The sequence below is a fragment of the Balaenoptera physalus genome (genome assembly GCF_965194825.1).
Source record: "Balaenoptera physalus genome assembly, chromosome: 9".
Lineage (NCBI taxonomy): Eukaryota > Metazoa > Chordata > Mammalia > Artiodactyla > Balaenopteridae > Balaenoptera > Balaenoptera physalus.
Genome location: NC_138888.1, coordinates 2,220,517 through 2,239,717, shown reverse-complemented (window position 1 = coordinate 2,239,717; position 19,201 = coordinate 2,220,517). Strand labels below are relative to the sequence as shown.

Genomic DNA, 19,201 nt, shown 5'->3' with positions numbered 1-19,201 from the left:
GCCTGCCTCTCCCGTGTCCCTCACGTCCACAGCCTGGCCTCCGAGGCCTTTGTCGAACGTCTGCTGGCCGTCCCACCCGCCGCTGTGTCGGGCTGCAGGGCCCCCGAGGGCGCCGGACAGCACTGGCCACGCTCAGCGCTCTCGGCGGCCTGAGGGCAGCTCTCCCGTTCCCCGCGCTGGCGGGGCCGCCCTGCCCTCAGCGGCTCTGCCCGCCTCGCCTCTCACCCGCCCTCTTTGCAGCATCGGCCGAGGCTGCGGCTGGACCTCTGCGCCCGAGTCCCGCTCTGCCCCAGGCCCGGGCCTCTGCAGGGAGCGGTGCGCTGAGGGCGATGCCGCCCGGCTGGGCTACGTCGGGGGACGAATCCTCGCAGGACTGACGGCCGCCTCGTGGTGAAGACCATCTGTTAGGTCGCTGCTGGCTGTGGCTCCTCTAGGAAGCCACGTGTCTCAGGCGTGAACTTAGCTCCTTTCCCCGTGGTGACAAAGGGGCCCGTATCCTTCCTTCTGACTGCCTTCCCCCTCCCCTCCCGGCCAGGGGCCTCCCTCCCGCGGCTTCTCCCCCCCGCCCCCTCACAGCCCTTCCCTCTGAATCTAAAATCCTAAGAGAGGGAGTTCCCGGGCGGTCCGGTGGTAAGGACCCTGCGGCGGCCCAGGTTCAATCCCTGGTCGGGGAACTAAGATCCCGCATGCCCTGCGGCGCAGCCTGAAATAATGAAACAATCGTAAGTGATACGCGCCCCAAACAGCCCCTTCTCAGTGCTGGGTCCCCCCGCCGGAGTCCTCTCTCTGTGTCGCGTTCAAGCTCAAGCCAAGCCCCTCAGTGGACGCGTCCAGCCCTGCAGGTCTGTGGGCTCGTCTGCCGCCTTCAGCCTGGGGATCCCGAGGCCCAGCCTGGCCCCGGGACCACTGAGTCCCTGCGTCCAGAAGCTCCGCCCCTCGGCCTCCTTCCCACCCCGGGCGCTGCCCTCCACCTCCCCGTGGGTCCGCACCGTCCCCTGCGTCACGGCAGCAGTGACCCCTAAACCCTTGCCGCTGCTTCCACCATTGCTGAGTGAATGAAAGTGGACCCTTCAGCGGTACGTCGGGCCAGCCAGCCTCTCCTCTCAGTGTGCCCCCGAGACACATGCTGAAACCCCAAGGCGACAGCCTCCGGGAGGGGCGAGGTCGTGGGTGTGGCCCTCAGGGAGGGGTCAGTGCCCTTGCGAAGGGGCCCCAGATCGGCCCCTCGCCCCTGCCTCTGCGTGAGGACATGGCGAGAGAGAGCCTCTGTGGACCAGCCCTCCGGACACCGAAGCTGCGGTGCCTCCACCCTGGACGTCCGGCCCCAGAGCTCTGGGCAGCACATGTCTGCTGTTCACAAGCCCCCCCGTCTGTGGAGCCCCGTTACGGCACCAAAGCGGCAGAGACGGCTCCCTCCCGGCCTCCCCACCTCCCTGCCTCCCCCAGGCTCCCCGCGGCCTGGAGGACTATCTCGGGCCTGGCCCCCAGCATGAAGCCTCTGCTGACCCCTCCGCCTTTAACTCCGTTCTCCCGAAGACGGACACCCACCCCGAGCCCCAGAGCCACTGCAGGGACGTTGTCACGGTAACCTGCAGGCGCTTCCGCCTGTCCCCGACCCCAGCTGAGAGCGGCCGTCCTCCCCAGACACCAGGACGGAGAACACGGGGAGGACACAGCTCAGGGCAGCTCTTCCGGGGGAAGCACGAAGGAACGATCATTTCAGGAAAGAAAGTTGCACGCTTGGTACCTTTTCTCGTGGACATCATGGATCTGAGTAGATGCTCAGAGAAAGCGCTGCAAATCCCCGGTGTGGACCTGGAGGCCTCCCGCCTGTGCGGTCCCCGCTCCACTGCCCTTATCGCACATGTCACCACGTCCCCCTGGGGGGCCCTCCACCCACCACGTGTCCCCCCATGACTGGCCAAGGCGGGGCCCCCTGAGCAGGAGTGGCTCTGTGCCGGGCACTCACCATTGTTCTGTGTCTGCCAGACGGCGTCGGCCATGCCCCAGAGGCCGGGAAACGCGAAGAACAAAGGCAGCTGGCGGGGGTGAGGCTTCCACAGCAGGAGGGCGATGAAGCAGGACAGCTGGGTCACGGCACCTGTGAGCAGCGGGGAAGGGGCTTCTCTCAGACACTCCGTGCCACGGGACGAGTCTTCTGATCATCTGCTTCCAGGCTGGAATGATGTTTCCTAAAATAATCCAGACTGATTTCTTCAGGTGGGTTTTGACGAGGCACACGGAGACTGCAGGTGAAATGCAGGGCACGCCTGGCAGGTGTGCGATTCCGTCCACCTCTGGCCTCCACATCATCGGGTGGGGGGCCTTGGGGTGACACACCTGTATCTTAGAGGAAAGTGTCGCCTTGCTGGGCAGAGGGGGCCCCAGATTATGGGGGTTCAGAGTGGGAGAGAGAAGGGTTTCTCATTAGGAGCGAGTGGTGGGACCCCTGCTTCTCACTGAGTAGGGGGTATGAGGAGGGGACGGGAAGGGGTGCCCCCAGCCTGGGAGCTGGGGCTTCCAAACAGGACAAGGAGGGAGAGGCTGGGGGAGAACTTCCTCATTCCTCCTGACTTTCTCATAATGGGTCCTAAGTCCTGGCCTCGTGATTCTGCAGACACTGTGGTGTCCCTCGAATGTGGGAACAGAGCAGCTTATGACCCTCAGGGACTGCCAAGGAGCAGAAAGAGCAGGTGCATCCTGGGTTCCCCGAGGCTGTGTGACCTTGGGCAAGTTACTATGCTTCTCTGTTCTCTCCTCAATATAAAGCAAATTACTTGGCCCTCAGTGAGCACTGACCAATGGTTAATGTGTTCCCTCCCTCTTGCTGCATCACCACAGACCCTTTGGGCCTTGACTGGGCCACCAGGTAGCTGTCTCCTTAACACCCTCATTTCTCCTTATTCACACTGTCTCCAATTCTTCTTGCTCCCTCAAGAAAAACAGAAGGTGATGCCCGTTTAGAAGACCAGCTTCATCCACCTCGTGAACACAGATCTCCTCCTTCTGGAAGGCTCCCTGTCTCCTGCCTGACCCCATGGCCCCCACGGCCCCCACGGTGGGTGTGGGCCCCCCTTTCTGTGCCTCCACCAAACCCCGTCCTTACCCCAACCCTGGCCCTCATCGCACACGCTCTCATCGCCCGCAGTGGAGCCAGACCTGCCCCAGGACTGCGTCCACGGTCCACCTACCCAGCGCGAAGAGAGCGATCCTGCCCGTGTACTGGGCCAGCTTCCCGTACAGCACGGAGCACAGCGCGTTGACAGCTGAGAAGCAGATCATCACGTAGCCCACGAACTGGATCCCCAGGGCGCAGGTGGTGTAGGACTGGGGGAGAAGCACAGACCGGTCACCTGCGCTGCCTCAGGCCTGCTCCAGGGCTGAGCTCTGAAGTTGCAGTTTGGGGGTTCACTTTGATCCGGGAATACAGCCCATTGCTAAAACGCTTTCTGCCCTGTGACCGCTGGCCTGCTAAGCTGTCCCGAAAGCTTGTCCGGGCCTCCAGCTCCCAGGGTGGAGAACACTGCTGGTGCTTGTAAGGAAAACCCTCTTCTGAGTAAGAACTAACAGGGAATGCTGTGGATGGACGTCTGGCAAACTTCTCCCCGCGTATCTGTACCATATGTTATTTATACAGGGGCGAATTTGAGCTCTTCTTGCTGGTGTGGGTCATTTCCCATCCTGCCTATAAGACAGCTGGGTGAGGACAGAGCCGGGGAATGAACAGGCAGAGCTCAGGGGATTTTTAGGGCCTTGAAACTCCTCTGGACGATACCATAATGATGGCTTCGTGTCATTATGCATCTGTCTGAACCCTGAGAATGTAGAGCACCAAGAACGAGCCCTCAGGTAGACTGTGGACTCGGGGTGATGACGATGTATCCATGTAGGTTCCTCAGTTGTGACAAACGGACCCTCTGGAGGCGGACAGCGGGTGAGGATGTGCCCGTGTGGGGGCAGTGGGTGTGCGGGAACTCTCGTCCTTTCCGCTCACTTTTGCTGTGAACCTAAAACTGCTCTAAGAAAATAAAGTCTTAATAAAAAAGAAGAAGATGGAAGGAACAGGAAGGGAATCTCCATAGAGATGAGAAGAAGAGCAAGTGCCCCTTCCCCAGACTCGGGGGCGGGGTTGGGGACAGACAGGAGACTGGCTAGGAGGCCCCTTGCATCTGGATAGCGGGGAGACTGTTTGTCATTCTGTCTTCATTCTTTGAAACTCCAAGACCCCAACAGGACTGTCCTAAGAGTAGGGTTGCCAAAGAAACTCTTGGGTGTCCAAATACTCAGGGCCACACTTATACTGAGAGATATTTGTGGTTTATCTGAAATTCAGATTTTTACCCTGCCTTTTATCTTGCCCGTTTGGCAGCCCTTCCCGGGAGGGAGCTGGGGTGGGGACGGAACAGGAAGTTTCCTGGATGAGGAGGGTGGTCCTTCGGGGCAGAGCCCCTTGGACACAGGCTGACGGGTCCAGCCTTGACCCTGGCTGTCTCCAGCTCCCACCAGGCCCAGCTCCTCTCCAACACTCTCTGGGAAAAAGGACCCTAACTCTAACATCTCCATCTGTGGCTTCCCTTCCACGGAATCCCAGAAGGTTCTTCAGGACAGGATCCCACCTGGGCAGGGGAACTAGGGAGACAGAGGCTCAGGGAGAGACCCTTGATGGAAGGTGGTCGGCCAGACATGGGTCACGCTTGGCGTCCAGCGTTGGGGCACCACTCCAGCCTCCCCCAAAGAGGGCGCCCCTTTAGGCACGAAGCGGGCAGGCAGTGCAGGGGTCAGGTGGGCATCCAGGGAAAGAGTATCTGAGTAGCCAGTGTGACCAGGCTGAGACCAACCTCCGTTTCTAGATTGGGACGCATCATTTAAAAACTAGGTAATGCGCAGAAGACCTAAACAGACATTTCTCCAAAGAAGACGTACAGATGGCCAAGAGACACATGAAAAGATGCTCGACATTGCTAATTATTAGAGAAATGTAGATCAAAACTACAATGAGATATCACCTCACACCAGTCAGAATAGCCATCTCAAAAAGTCTACAGACAACAAATGCTAGAGAGGGTGTGGAGAAAAGGGACCCTCTTGCACTGCTGGTGGGAATGTAAATTGATAGAGCCACTATGGAGACCAGTATGGAAGTTCCTTAAGAAACTAAAAATGGAGTTACCATATGATCCTGCAATCCCACTACTGGGCATATATCCAGAGAAAAACATGGTAGGAAAGGGCATATGCACCCTAATGTTCATTACATCCCTGTTTACAATAGCCAAGACATGGAAGCAACCTGCTGATGTCCATCAACAGATGAATGGATAAAGAAGATGTGGTACATATATACAATGCAATACTACTCAGCCGTTAAAAAGAATGAAATAATGCCATTTGCAGCAACTGGGATGGACCTAGAGATTATCATACTAAGTGAAGTAAGTCAAAGACAAATATCATATGATATTGTGTATGTGCGATATCTAAAAAAATGATACAAACGAACTTATTTACAAAACAGAAACGGACTCACAGACTTAGAGAACGAATTATGGTTACCAGGGAGGAAGGGTTGGGGGGAGGGATAGACCGAGAGTTTGGGACCTACATGTACACACTGCTGTATTTAAAATGGAAAACCAACAAGGACCTACTGTACAGCACAGGCAACTCTGCTCAATATTGTGTAATAACCTAAATGGGAAACGAATTTGAAAAAGAATAGATACGTGTTTAAGTATAACTGAATCACTTTGCTGTACACCTGAAACTAACACAACATTGTAAACCAACTATATTCCAATATAAAATAAAAATTTGTTAAAAACTAGGTAATAAGGAATTTCAGTGTTTTTCGTGGATTTCATGGTTTTCCCTATTTTTCACTGTAAAATGAGGACACAGGGTGAGATGCAGGCAAATAAATGCGATGACTCCCGAGCAGCTTTGGTCCTTTCCCTGAAAACACATCTCAAGTGAGAGGTGTTCCCGGGCTGGCCCCAGCCCAGGTGGGCTGATGTCCTAACCACACGGCGGCTCTCCTGAGGCCGGACGGACCCAGCGCAGCCCCGGACCCCGCGCCGCCCCCGCCGGCCGCCTCTCCTACCCGCGTGTAGTCGCCGGCCAGGAAGGCCTGCTGGAAGCCGCAGTACAGCGGCAGCAGGACCAGGAGACACAGGCGCTTGTCTCTAAACAGCTTGACCGTCGACAGCAAAGTGGACCAGAACGGTGGCGCTTGCTTCTCTCCCTCACTTTTCTGCTCAGTGTCTTTTACGGGTTCCAGAAACGCGGCGGTGAGCAGGACCGCCAGGAAGCCGCTGCCTGAAAGGACAGGGAGGGGACAGGCTGCTGCGACGGGCGCCAGCGGCACCGCACACGCGCGCGGACTCGTCTCCTCACCTCCTCCTCCTCTCGAAACGGACGGTCGGTTTCAAATCCACATTTACGGCGACGGAGGCAGGCTGAGCCCCTGCCCCCTGACGTGGACTCGGGGGCCACACACGTTGCCTCGATCCTCGTGTGCTGGTTCTGTGACTGTCGGGCTGTCTCACCCACCGAGCAGGTGATGGGAAACCCACACACCCGGGGAGAGACCCCCGAGGTCCTCAGGGCCCTTAACCATGGACCGTTTCTCTCGTCAGAATTCTCAAAGTAATTTCTACCAACAGCTAGGCTCCCTTCCCAGGGTTATGGGTCCCGCCTGGAAAGCGACCGTCGGCTTCTCTTCATGTTCATCCCAAATCTATTCATCCAAACGTCCTGTGGTAGGAGCTGCATGTATTAGGGTATCTCCCAACCCCAGTGGGATGATGCGTTTGGAGAAAGGAAAGGAGCTCTTTGCATACGGAGATGGGAAGTTCCCCCCAAGACAAATGGCTACAAGGAAAAGCCAGGTGCAGAACTGGGAGTCTACTGCGCTCCCATTTGATTTGGAGAAGGAGGGGCATAAAGACGTATTTGTTTAGACGTGCGGTAGGTGTGTCTAAGAGTTAAAGACTATGCGGGTTGTCTACGGCTGCAGGAAAGCTGGGTGGCGGTGAGAGGGCGATTTTCCCTTTTACAATACTTGTATTTGGGACCACGTGAACAGGGGATCTATCAAAAAGTGACTCAAGACAACTATTCCTTTCACCCTTGAGGGGATATCCTGTACTTTCATGATTCCGGAAGGTGATGACGAGATCTCTTTCTCTGCCATGAACCCACCTTCCTGTCTCTCGAGGGAGAACGAATGTCTGTTTAATCTTCCTGTTCTTTACGTGGACACCTTTTCGCTCCCTCACTGAGGCTGAGGGCCCTGTGTCATTTCTTATGTCTCTACCGTTCTTCCATCTACAATGATAATGATAGACATGGTTTGAGATCCACAGATGAATTCAGGACCGGTGGTGGTCTTTCCTCTCCCTGGTGGGATCGGGACCCTTCAGAACAGTTTTTATCGCTTATTGCTGTCTTTGACCCATCACCCTTTAAAGAGGATTTGAGCCACTTTGTGTCTTTACTGGCCCCCAACCTTGCCTACTATTCTTCCATCTCGTGTAGCCACAGACGCCCAAGGCCGCAGGCTCTCCCCTCACTGTGGTGTAGCTGCCTGAGCCGTACTGAAACCGTGAGGCTTACAAAGTCAGCCCTCCTCCAAATTGCCTGAGAAATGGTAAAACCAGTCCCCACACGCATCCCAGAGAAGTCCGTAGTTAATAAATACATCTCCATGCAGAGGAGTACTACTTTCATCTAAGCTTTATCTCTGTAATTCAGCTACTTTTCCTCCTGGCTAAACATTGGTCCCCTCCTCCATTTCATGGGAACTCAACCTTGTGACCAAGTTTATTAGGCCGGGCTCTTGTCCGCAGACATTTCACAATGGCACTGATGTCCTCTGGGGTCATGATTCCCACCTAACTGTCAAAGCAAGTCAGCGCACGCCGGCGCTCCTCCAAACCGGCCCGTCAGCTGACTGCAAGCGCCCACCACCTGCCGCAGCTCCTTCCCTGGCCTGAGCTCGGAGCAGCCCCAGGACGCAGCTTCCCCGGGACAGGGGCTGAGATGCAGCAGCGGGGGCTGGGGGTAGGACTAGAAGCGACACCTTCACCAGGACACAGACGCGTGTCCAGAGGGTCCCTCGGTCCAGGGCCGTCCGCAGGGGCGTGGACAGGGCAATGGCTGGTGGTAGGGCTAAGACGCTGCATCGTGAGGACGGAGCTCAGGCATCCTAGAAAATTACTCCAGGGAGATGGTGCTCTCTTTGCTTTGGTCTGTTTTTCTCCTTTCTTATTTTAGTTCTGTTTTTTATTATTTTCTTTTGTCTTTGGGGTAACATGGCCTTGCTTGAAGGAAGAAGGGTGTGAAGCCCTGCGAACCAGGATCCAGAAACTAAGAGAGTTTCCCCGTATGACGTATGCATGGTCCCTGCTTTACATAAACGTCTGGACTTAGGCGGCTGGATTCTCTGTGAACCAGGACCTCTGTGGAAGGTCCCTAACCACCCAGGGGACACACTGTTCTGCCCTCACATCAGGCTGAACGTTTCCCAAACAGAAAGTCGGCCCATCCTCTCCGATATCCCGTGTCCAGTGCGTGGGTAAGTCCTGCTAGTTGTCGCTCTGACTCTCTTGCGCCGCCCCTCCCTCACTCTGCATGTCGTTCTCACTCCCCTGCCTCCTCTGGGTCACTGTATCGCCCCTGCGCTGGTTTCTCTGTCCGCTGTTTTTCTCACGCCCACACTAAACTAACAGGAGAATCTGTCTACAAGACAAATAAGTGGGCATCCAGACTCAAGGCCACAGCTGGTCACGCCCGTCTCTGGCTCCTCTGCCCCCTCCAGGCCCCTGTCCTCCAGCCACTCTGGCTCCCTCTGGGGCTTCTCTGCCTTCAGTGTCGTTCACGTCCCCTTCTCTGCCTGGTAAACTCCTACTCACCTTTCAAGACCTGGCTTGGGTACCACCTCCCCATCAAAGCTGCCCTAGAACGCAATTTCCCCAGAAAATGTAACTACATGTCAACTGGGAACTTTGTTCAAAACACGTGTCCTATCAAATTTTGGTTAGTTGAAGGCACTTCTGGACTCTAAGGTCACTGAAAGTCAGGGTCTTGTCTGGCTGGTTTCTGGGCCACAGAAGGTCTAGCACATTGCTCGGCGTCTGCCAGAGCTCGCTCTGCCTTGTAGCCTAAAGGGCTCACTTGGCACCGCTGACTTGCAAGCAACCTTGAAAGAGACCCGCGTGTCGGTGGCAGCTTATCTCACAGGGGAGACAAACTGACCATGCACGTGACCTCTGGACCTTTGACTCTCGGTGGAGTCCTGCACTCAGTCCCACCAAATCCGACACCTATCAGACTCTTGATCTTTAAGAAGGACACAGTCCAAGACCTTTACAGATTCTAGAATTCAAGAATGACAAAGAATACCCTTACATTTTCTTCAAATGGTAACAATAAGAACAAAAAAACTAGTCTAAAGGTGCTCCCATCAAAGTGGTGATACATCTGTAAGAGTAAAGTCATTTAGAAAGCTATTAACATAAACATTTTCCATTCAGATGAGCGTCTAAGGATAAGAACATCCTAGGAATTCACTCCCTTGGGCAACCATCTTTCATGAACTTCCAATGTCCCGTGCCTGCCGCTGCCCTGTGACCAGCAGTGGGAGCCCCAAGGCCTTGCCGATGCCTGAGGGTGGGTGCTGGGGAGACCCGTGCCCAAACCCAGCCTCTCAGCAGAAGCCGTTCAAACGTACTCCTCAGAAAAAGGTGATAACACCGGGATTTGGGACTTCCCAAATCCACCTGGATGTACTTAGAACACAAATAGCCAACCCACCAAGGCCGTGGTCCACTTGATGGGGCCGCCGTAGCCCCGCGTGGCCATTGAGCACTTGGAACGTGGCGGTTGTGACCTCAGAACAGTAATTTTACTTTGCTGAATTAGAATTTAAGTAAGTGCACGTAATGGCTACTGGCCTGGATGGTGCAGGCGTGAAGTGATTCTATCATCACAGGAGACCTCGGTCAGCAGAGGCTGCTGCATTCGATTTCACGTGGAAAATGCTGAGTACAACCCAGCCGAACGCATTTTGTGGGGCTTTTGCAGACGAAGAGAGATTATTCATACTGTGAGCAGGTGGTCTTTTCAACCCAGGAAGGCGACGGGCTTGCTTTGCCTGGATTCCTGGTGCCGAGCACGTACCCGTGTAGATGCCCAGCAGGGTGTAGATCAGCTCCTGGGAGGGACGGTTTGTGCTGTTGGTGGACGCCGTGGCCCCCAGGCAGTCACTGGCCCCGCAGGACTCGAGCTGCTCCTCTGGGATGGCCCCTGTGAGCGAGGAAGCAAAGAGGTGCTTTGAGGACACGGGTGACTTGACAGGAGACGGTACACAAGGAAGAAGACGCCCAGGGAAAAGGAGCCTGGACACGCAGGGGACAAGACATCACCGTAGGTCAGAGTCACGAGACAAGGGCTCGTTTGACCCAGTGTCTCAGAATGCTCTTCCCATTGGGCACGTGTCTGTGTACTTGATTTTAAGACACTTTGGACCAACGTGCAATAAATGTTGGTGACTTGTTACATTACATTCTTGACGTAATTGAACCTTGTCCACTTTTCAGAATTAATTAAGAACTAGAGTACATTAGACTGGGTGTCAGGCCCACTGGGTTCTCTCTCAGATTCATCTGGAACCAGTCCCATGACCTCCGGCAGGTTATTGCATACCTTCTCTGAATGTTACTTTCTTCTCCATTAAAAGAATAAAATTTGAACGATCAATGACCCTCGGTAGACCCACATCAGAATCTCGGGAGAGAGAGGATGGATGTCATGGAGGAAAGAATACTCAGTAGTTCATTGTTTCCGTCATACAGATTTTATCACATAAAATGCTGCAAAATCTCCTTGGCCGGTGAGATGTGCAGCTGTCGGATGAGAAGGCAGCGTGGAGGCTAGAAGCCCAGAAAGGTTGAGAAACCTTGCGGTGTTCTCACAGTGCCTTCCAGCCCTCAGATTCTGTGTCCTATGATCAGGCAGAGACTGACTGAAGCTCACTTGTCTGTATGTCTTTAAAAGTAAACCCGTTCGCTCCTTCACCACGGTCATGTCAGAGACTGAACCTTCACCCCAGCTTCTGTTGGCTGATTGCTGACGGTTACGCCAACACTGAGTAACGATTGGTATCTATCAACCGTAAAGGTTCCCTTCTGTGGATGCACTTAGCAAGTGATGACATCACATGAGCAAAAAGGGGAGACAGATTTTTTATTACAGTTTCCCAAACGTGGGACTTTACATGGGTTAACAGGACCAGGGCAGAGAGAGAGAGACATGATCCTGATAATAGCAGGAGAGTTAGAACATTTTTCCCCATTAATAAATTTCCTGTGAGAATTGAAGATATTTATTTCCTCTGCCCTTGGTCTAAGTCCTCAGACATCAAAGGGTGCAGGCATAAAGCAGGTCCACACTTTGTAACCCTGTCTGAGTGTGGTCGGGCAGACGGATGAATTAAAGCATCAGTCACCAAATGTTCAAATCTGTTAAGTGATAAGTGGTCCTTTGTGTAACATGGAAAATGCTGGTGAATGGATCAATTCAGTGGCAAAATAAATCCATGGGACCCGTTCTTAGTCTAGAAGGATAGTAAAGGACTCCGTGAACCCGAGTTCCATAGGCGGTGGCCCTCAGTTTCCCCAGGGCACCCCAGGCTCCCCTGTGCTCAGGGGAGGCCAGGGCTGGAATCGCTGGGGCACGCGTGGACCAGGCGGACCCTCAGACCCGCCCAGACTGTCTGGGGAAGAGCCGGGGACCAGGTGACCCTGAGGCACAGACAGCCTGAGAGCCACGTCTTGCGGCCTCACGGGGCCACCCGCTCAAGTCCTGAACGAGGATGTGTGTAGAGGGACCAGGGGCCCTCCGCGGTCACCACTTCCTTCCCGTTACCTTGAGTGGGCGTCTGGCCGAACACCAGAGACGAGATCAGGTTGCCCCACACACCAGACGACTGGAATATGAGGAAGAAGATGCCAAAATACTGGCTGACCACGTCTTTGCCGACCTTTCCTGTCTTCTCTGCGTGTGTGTTTCCCATGATGGTGAGGTAGGTGCCCTGCGCGGACCACAGCGGGGCTGCTCCAAGTCCCAGCAGGATGGAAGTGGGGATCAGCGTGTACCTGAGAAATGAAACGCGGGCATGGGGTGCCTCGGGCCCTCCGCTCTTCCCTCCATTCGGGGAGAAGGAAGCTCCTTGCCTGGCCCAGTGAAGCACTGCCGTGTCATTGGTGGTGCTCTGCTTGACAGAGTCGCCCCTTAGCCTCAGATGAACGTGAAAATCTGCGTCTTTTCTGGTTCAGGATCATTTGTAAGAGTGAAATTCGGTGCCAGTGCAGTTTCTTTGTGTTTGGACGTAGCTACAATGAGCTGGGGTTACAAATAAGGCTGGGCGGGTTCTAGGTATTTCTAACAGCAGTGCATTAGAGACGATTTATTATCTATCAATCTATCTACCTATCTACTTATCTATCTATCTACCTATCCATCTAGCTGTCGCTCTCCTCCATGAGGATTCTGTATGAGAACTCTACGGTAACAAGAAAAAGAATAATGTCAAGCCATCCTATCAATACATCCTGGATGGCAGCGGGGTGTCCCTCAAAGAGATGCTTGATAAGTGTATGCCTGGGAACAAGGGCATGTGGCCCTTGCCCTCAGAGCTTGGTCCCCGAGGGTCCCTTTCTGTCAGGGAGCAGGTAGAGCTCAGGCCCGGCCTGGGGCACTGGGTCCAGCCCTGCTGCGTCCACTCCCTGTGATGGGGTGAGGGTGTGGGGTTTGGTCCACAGATCCCATTCTGCTAAGTCCCCCTGAAATTCACCCTCCGCATCTTAGGCAGATTCTCTCCTCGTTGCTGGGCCATAAAAGTGCCCTGGACCGGGAGGGAAGCTGGAGGCCTCAGGAGAGGCCAGGATGGGCAATCGGGGTTGCATGGGCCCAGCAGAGGGGACAGGGGCACCTTGGTGGGAAAATACGGGAAGAAGGCCACGCTACGGTCCCGTCCCAGAAGCCGAGAGGGGAATTTCGGGAAGCACCTGAACGCGGGCGTACCAGCTGGCGTAGAAGTTGCCCAGGGAGAAGGCCACGTAGCAGCACATGGAGATGACGATGGTCCACTTGCAGCCGAGCTTCGCGATGAGGATGGGCGGCAGGAGCAGGGAGGACAGGAGCATCGCGCCATAGAGCGTGCTGAGCGCCGCCACCCCCAGGCCATCCTCGCTGTACAGGCTGCTCTGCGGGGACAAGGCCAGCCCGGTCAGGGGCCCGGCGGCCAGGGCTAGGTGCTCTGGGTCATCTCCAGGTCCTGGAGACCCCCAGCAACCGGCTGCCTGGGTGGGCGTCCTCTCCTCCAGCTGAGGGATGGGAGGCGAGGAGACTGCGGAGAACTCCGGTCAAGGGGAATCAGCAAGTGGAGACGAGGGGAAGCAGCCAGTGTGGCCCGCCTGGGGCACAGGGGCCCTCACGCTTCCTGCTTCCCGCAGCCCGTGCCTCATCCCTGAGAAGGCGGGGTGCCAGGGCAGACAGGGAGCCGCGGTCTCCAGGCTCCTCGGAGACCAAGACCAAGGTTCCCGCTATGCCTGAGGCAGAGCAAGCAGCTCCAGCTTAACGCTGTGTAAACACAATGCACATTTTTCTTGTTTTTGTCATTTGTCACTTGGTGCCTAGCATAGCTTGGTGTGAAGCGAACGAAAGGTCAAATAGGTAACCAGAGCCAGCTCAGGCAAAGGCAATGGCAGCGGTGACGTTTGGCTTTTGCTGTGAAAGAAAAACCTATTAGCATAATTGCTTCCTCCATTTATTTCACTTGTAAAGGGAAAGGAGGGGGAGGAGAAGGGGGGGAGGAGGGAGAGACAGGAGGGGGAGGATGGGAAGGAGGGAAGGGGAGGGGGAGGGGGAGGGGAGGAGGGAAAGCGAGGAGGGGGAGGATGAGGATGGGGGAGGAGGGAGAGGGGAGGAAGAATAGCAGGAAGAGGGTGGGGAGGGGGAGGAAAGGAGGGGTAGAGGAGGGGGCGGGGAAGAAGACAAGTGCTTCCCTTCGCAGCCAGACCTTCTTTCACAAGGGTCCCGCCATCTGTTTCCTTGGCTTCCACATCCAGCTCAGCCCGACCCTGTGGTCATTTGTGCAGGGGGTCCCTGCTGTGCTGCAGACAACTGACCAGACACCAGAGGAGAAAAATTCGCAGAGAGGGTCTCTTCCCTTGCAGAAGCCAGAGCCCAAAACTCAGAAAACCACCACTGTTTGAGAGTCGACAAAGTGCAGACACCGAAATAAGAGCTTCTACGTTCCTTCTCCTTTATGGCTGAGACAGGTGTTACTACCTCCACGGGGGGAAGAAACACACCACGTAGGATCATACACTCAGCTAATTAGTCCAGATGACCCCAAAGCCAGGACTTTAACACCTGGACTATTATCGTTCCTTCCTGCCTGGTCCCCCAACAAGACAACAGAAGATCCCACCCATCGGCCGGGGGCCTCTCTGAAGCCCTCCCCGCCCATCCCTTTCCTGTCTCCTGGAGACTCCAAACTGCATAGGCTGTGTTCTCACCCCAGGATTTTCTCTCCCTTTCCACCCCTCAACATACTCTGACCATCCTCATCCTCTTTCCAGATGGTGCCCTTTCTTCAAGTGCATGCCAAGGGTCTCCAGGGGTGTTGAGCGCAGGGAACGTTCTGCTTTTTCTGAATCTCACCCAGTGCCTTGCCCCAAACAGGTACTTAGTCATGTTTGCTGATTAATTGAAACTGAGAAGAAGAACATCTGGTCCCATGAAAATTCTAAAGTCTGGTTGGAAGACAGAAGTTGAACAGTCTGCCTGAAGTGGGGTTATCTGGAAATTTCTGCTCCTAACTCCAGTTGCTAGGAGTGTGCAACGTGGGAACAGGTTCAGCCGGGGCCCTTTGTTTTCTTAATACTTATGTATTAGTGAGCTTGCTTCTTTGTGTGCTAATGAGAGGCTGGCAGCATGCTCTGCTCTGGAATTTCCTTTCCACCCACAACCCTGCTGCCAGTCGGCGGCGAGGCACATTTGTTACTTATAATGGAGTTCCGCTGCCCACCGCTGGAAAGGAAGGCGGATTTCAATCTCCAAATTGGGAACCAAATTTCAAAACCAAATGTCTTTTTTTTTAAAGTGAATGACCATGTTCAAATACCTGTCTCTCCATGCGTTAGGAGAGCCAACCTGCAAAATCCATGCCCGAGGAGAAGCCCATGGGAGTGACCTGTATGTAAACAACGAGGACGGTCCCTCAACTCACTCAGCAAGCCGATCGACTGACGACTGTAAGCCCTGACCAACAGAGGCTTACGTGTGGCTCCTGGGACACAAAAGGGAAAGACAACGGCCACCACCCAGGAGCGGGGGATGGGCAGGACTTCCAGGGCCACTGACGCCTCCAGCCGGCCACTGCAGTGTGACAGTGAGTGCTGCAGGGGGACGCTCAGGGGCCGAGCTCCTGGGAGGGCACGAAGTCCAGTCCAGAGGCGTCAGAAGACTTTCTGGAAGGAGTGAAGGCCTCGCGAGACCTGCGGGATGTGGTGGTGACCAGGGAAAGGTCGGGAGGTGTGGGTGAGGAGGGACGTTTAGGGGGTGTGTTTACAGAGGCCCCATCCCGAGAGGAAGGACCTCAAGGAGCATTCAGCTGCTTTGGTCACAGCTGTTGAGCTCTTCTGGTGAGGTGAGGCTGGTCAGCCAGCCAGCCTAGACCAACAGGAGCCCCAGACGCCATACTGGGGAATGGATTGGATCCATTGGGTCCGGTGCTGAGCGCTGTCTGAGGCAGGGGATACGGTGACGGACAGAGTGGTGAGGGCCTGGTCTCATGGAGCTCACAGGCACCGTGTGGTGTGTGCCACAGGACCTGGCGTGCACACGGGGCGCCTCACCCAGACGTGGGACCCAGGGCACGGGAAGGCGGAGAAGGAAGTGTGACATGCACACCGAGATCTGAATAATAAACAGGAGATCATCTGCTGTGGGGAAGGCGGTAGATGCGTGTCTGCGTCCTGGGCAAGTGCACGACCGAATCCAGACCGGGGCTGGCACTCTGGGGATGCCTATGACCACCTTGGCCGCCTCGCTGGGGCCTGAGAATGAAGCCAAGCATATGGAAGCAGAAGGAAGTGATGGAGACTGGCAGGTCCCTTCAACGTGGCTGGGATCCAGCCATCCCTCAGGCCACGCCCCTCCTCCCTGCCCTTACCTGCTGTTCCCGAAGCCAGTCCTGACTGACAGAGTCAAACCATGTTTACATGTCCTGGATCAGTGGGCAAGGAAATGCGGCCAGATAAGGGCGGGGACGGAGCAGGGGGGAGTGGTGGGTGGGATAGCTCCACGGCAGGGTAGGAGGGCTGGGTCTCTAACATCTCCGGTCTTCTGAGGAGGAAGAGGCCACCCCAGTGACAGCAGTGCCCAGCCCAGGAGCCCTGGGGAAGACGTGGAGGCCAATGTGCCTTCCCCTCAGCTGCACGGCTCTCTCCACTCAGATGCCACTCCGAGAGTTTCCTGAGTGAGGCTTCCACGTTGTGTGTGACCTCAGCGTCCCACAGTCATAGCCTGAGAGAAGGGACTCCTGGCAGCTCCTATGGTCCCCCCACTCCCTCCCCCGGCCTCCAAGGGGGCCAGTTTGCCGTCATTCAGCTGCAGCTGTCAGATCACAACTGCTGCCTGAGAATTCTGACCCCATCAGTCACGCCCAAACCCAGGGGAGCTGCCCCACCTGGTGACAGCAGGACTTCCTCCGGTGGGGCACGCTTCTGTAGGGACAGTGTCACTGATGGGTCCATGGCCTCGCTAAGTTCTCCTTCCAGAAAGCACACACTACATTCAACGTGAGCTCAAGGCAGCATGACAAAACAGGTGTTTCACACACATTAGCATTTTACAACATCACAACGTTCTGAGCAATGTCTACAAAGTCATGGGCTATCCTGGCAAGCAAGAAGACTGTGCTTCCCCTTCAACTTGACTCTGGGAATCACCATGGGCTATAATTGCATTCTCTGTGACCCTAATCAGAAAAAAGACTGAATAGGGCTTCATTGAGGAAAACATGCACTTGGAATTCAGGGCTGAATCTGAGCTACCTCGCCAACCTACAAGTCCAAAGAGTTTGTACTGTAACAATGAAGACAGAAAATTTGAATCTCTCCTCTCTTGTCCTGCACCTCCAATTCTGAGCCCCCTGCACGTGCTTTTCTTGTTCAGCTCTGTGCACACAGTAGGCGCCTACTTCTTGTCGCTGACTGACAGACCTTCCAGGACCACACTAACTTGTCATCAGAAACCTTGCAGATACTTCACTGTGTGGCAGCCCCCAGGCCACAGAGCATGAAGCTGGTGAAGAAGGCACAAGAGCGTGATGACAGGCTGCTTCCTGACCAGCCCTGGGGCTTCCGTGGGGTTTCGTTCACGGTTAAAGATCAGACTTAAAGTGGAACTACCCGGGGGAAGATCTAGCAGGAATCTACGTGGTGTCAGGGCCTCTGATGAATTCATTACTGCCCCTGACCACAGATTCACAGGGATTCGTCTTGTGTCTCCTTTTACCCACACAAAGGCAAAGCGGATTTTATCACTAACCCAAGACCAGCTCTCCTTGTCCGAGGGTCAAACACCCACGGTTGTGCAATCCTGCTGAACTGGGAGTTGGGGCTGCACGTAAAAACCACTGTTTGTTTTAGAGGATTTTGGAGGGTGAAACTCCACGTTCCTCGCTGTCTGTGCCACGGGAATTCTTGGAGTCCCAGAGACGTTCAGAAGGTAAGATCACATGACAACTGTACACACCTACCTGCAGACTCTGCAGACCTCCGTAGGCAGTAAAGAGAAGTAGAAATCCAAAGGAAAGCACCAGGATGTTCTTCAGGCTTCTTTCCATCGTGCTGCCTAAAAGCTTCAAGCACCAATAGATTTGTAGTTCCCTAAAAGAAACCAAATAGGGCTCAGGAAAAGCAGTCGGTACCTAGAAGTCGCATTCTGTCTTGGAGTCTGAGTTAGACGTGTATTTAGTCACTAAGGCTGCTGAGCGTTAATGAACTTGACAGTTACTGAAGCACCCGGGGCTGTTACTCATTCACCTTCTCTGGAACCCACAGTAATCACTTTCTAACTGGGCAAAAATTAGGACTCTTATCAGCTCATATGGACTGGAAATTTTTTCTACTGATTTCTGATAGATATGGTCCTTATAGGAAAGTGGTGCTTTTCATATTATATATGTTATATAATCGCATATATTATATAATTATATATATTACATGTGTATATCTTTTTTTATATATATATATATATATATATATATATATATATATATATATATACATACATACATACATATAAATGGTACCTTCCTCATTAAGAGAAATTGTCAGTGGTGCAGAACTTGGAATGTACTTCAGTCTTAAAGAACAAAGTATAAATGTCAGCTTCAAGGTCTATAGTTCAACTTCTGAAAAAGAGTTAACATGATTATAAGATCCAAGGGCCAAAGTATTAGTATGTCAAAGACTATGATTTTACAACACTGCAATAATTTAAAAAAAATTATATAACACTTTATAATTTGCAAAGTACTTTTACATGCTGTCCTACTACAGTGCTGTGATAATTATCATTAGAATTTAGACCCATTACCAGACAGGAAACAGCTTCAGAAGACTTTGGAGGCTTTGGATTTCAGGTTTACAGCAGTGTTGTCCAAGAGAACTTTCTGCACTATCCAATACAGCAGCCACTAGTTATACGTGGCTTTTGAGCACTTGAAACGTGGCTAGTGCAACTGAGGAACTGAATGCGCAATTGCACTTAATTTTAATTGATTAAAATTTAAATTTAAATAGCTACCTGTGGCCAGTGGCTATCGTATTGGACAGGACCAGTCTAGAATTTAAACATACCCCACATCTCACAGCCAATAAGCAAGCGAAATCATTTGCCTTTCCAATTGTTAGTTCAGTTGCTTTATTCCACTGTTGGTAAAATTTGGAGTTTGGAGATTGTTTCCAAAGTTCTGTGAAATCAGTTATTTTCATCTAGTTGGGATCAATAAGGCAAACCTTACAGTGTAGATAAATGTCACACGGGGTGGTGACACAGCTCAGGGAAGCAAACCTTACCATTTGAATAGCATGATAAGATTCTTGCCCTTGCAGCTTAACTTATT

General features: G+C 53.7%; 1 protein-coding gene and 1 long non-coding RNA gene across 7 annotated transcripts in view; one reads left to right on the top strand and one right to left on the bottom strand.

Moving 5' to 3' along the window:
* The window catches only part of UNC93A (unc-93 homolog A), a 28,871-nt gene extending 9,896 nt beyond the window's left edge, over positions 1-18,975 (bottom strand). The window contains exons 1-8 of one of the 6 annotated variants that reach the window (XM_082475602.1): positions 18,936-18,975; positions 17,831-17,960; positions 13,084-13,265; positions 11,926-12,155; positions 10,180-10,305; positions 6,101-6,315; positions 3,192-3,327; positions 1,970-2,101 (exon numbers count right to left, since the gene is read on the bottom strand). In XM_082475602.1, coding sequence (XP_082331728.1) covers positions 1,970-2,101; positions 3,192-3,327; positions 6,101-6,315; positions 10,180-10,305; positions 11,926-12,155; positions 13,084-13,265; positions 17,831-17,917 — 1,108 coding nt within the window. In that variant the 5' untranslated portion in view covers positions 17,918-17,960; positions 18,936-18,975. Of the gene's footprint in view, positions 1-1,969; positions 2,102-3,191; positions 3,328-6,100; positions 6,316-10,179; positions 10,306-11,925; positions 12,156-13,067; positions 13,789-14,080; positions 17,961-18,935 lie in introns of those variants that run through there. The other 5 variants (XM_082475604.1, XM_082475605.1, XM_082475603.1 and 2 more) reach the window with 5 other exon arrangements.
* On the top strand, positions 643-3,138 carry LOC309667319. The gene is made up of 3 exons (XR_014267702.1): positions 643-722; positions 1,990-2,220; positions 2,939-3,138. It is a non-coding gene; the product is annotated as an uncharacterized lncRNA (long non-coding RNA).
* Positions 18,976-19,201: the final 226 nt, after the last annotated feature.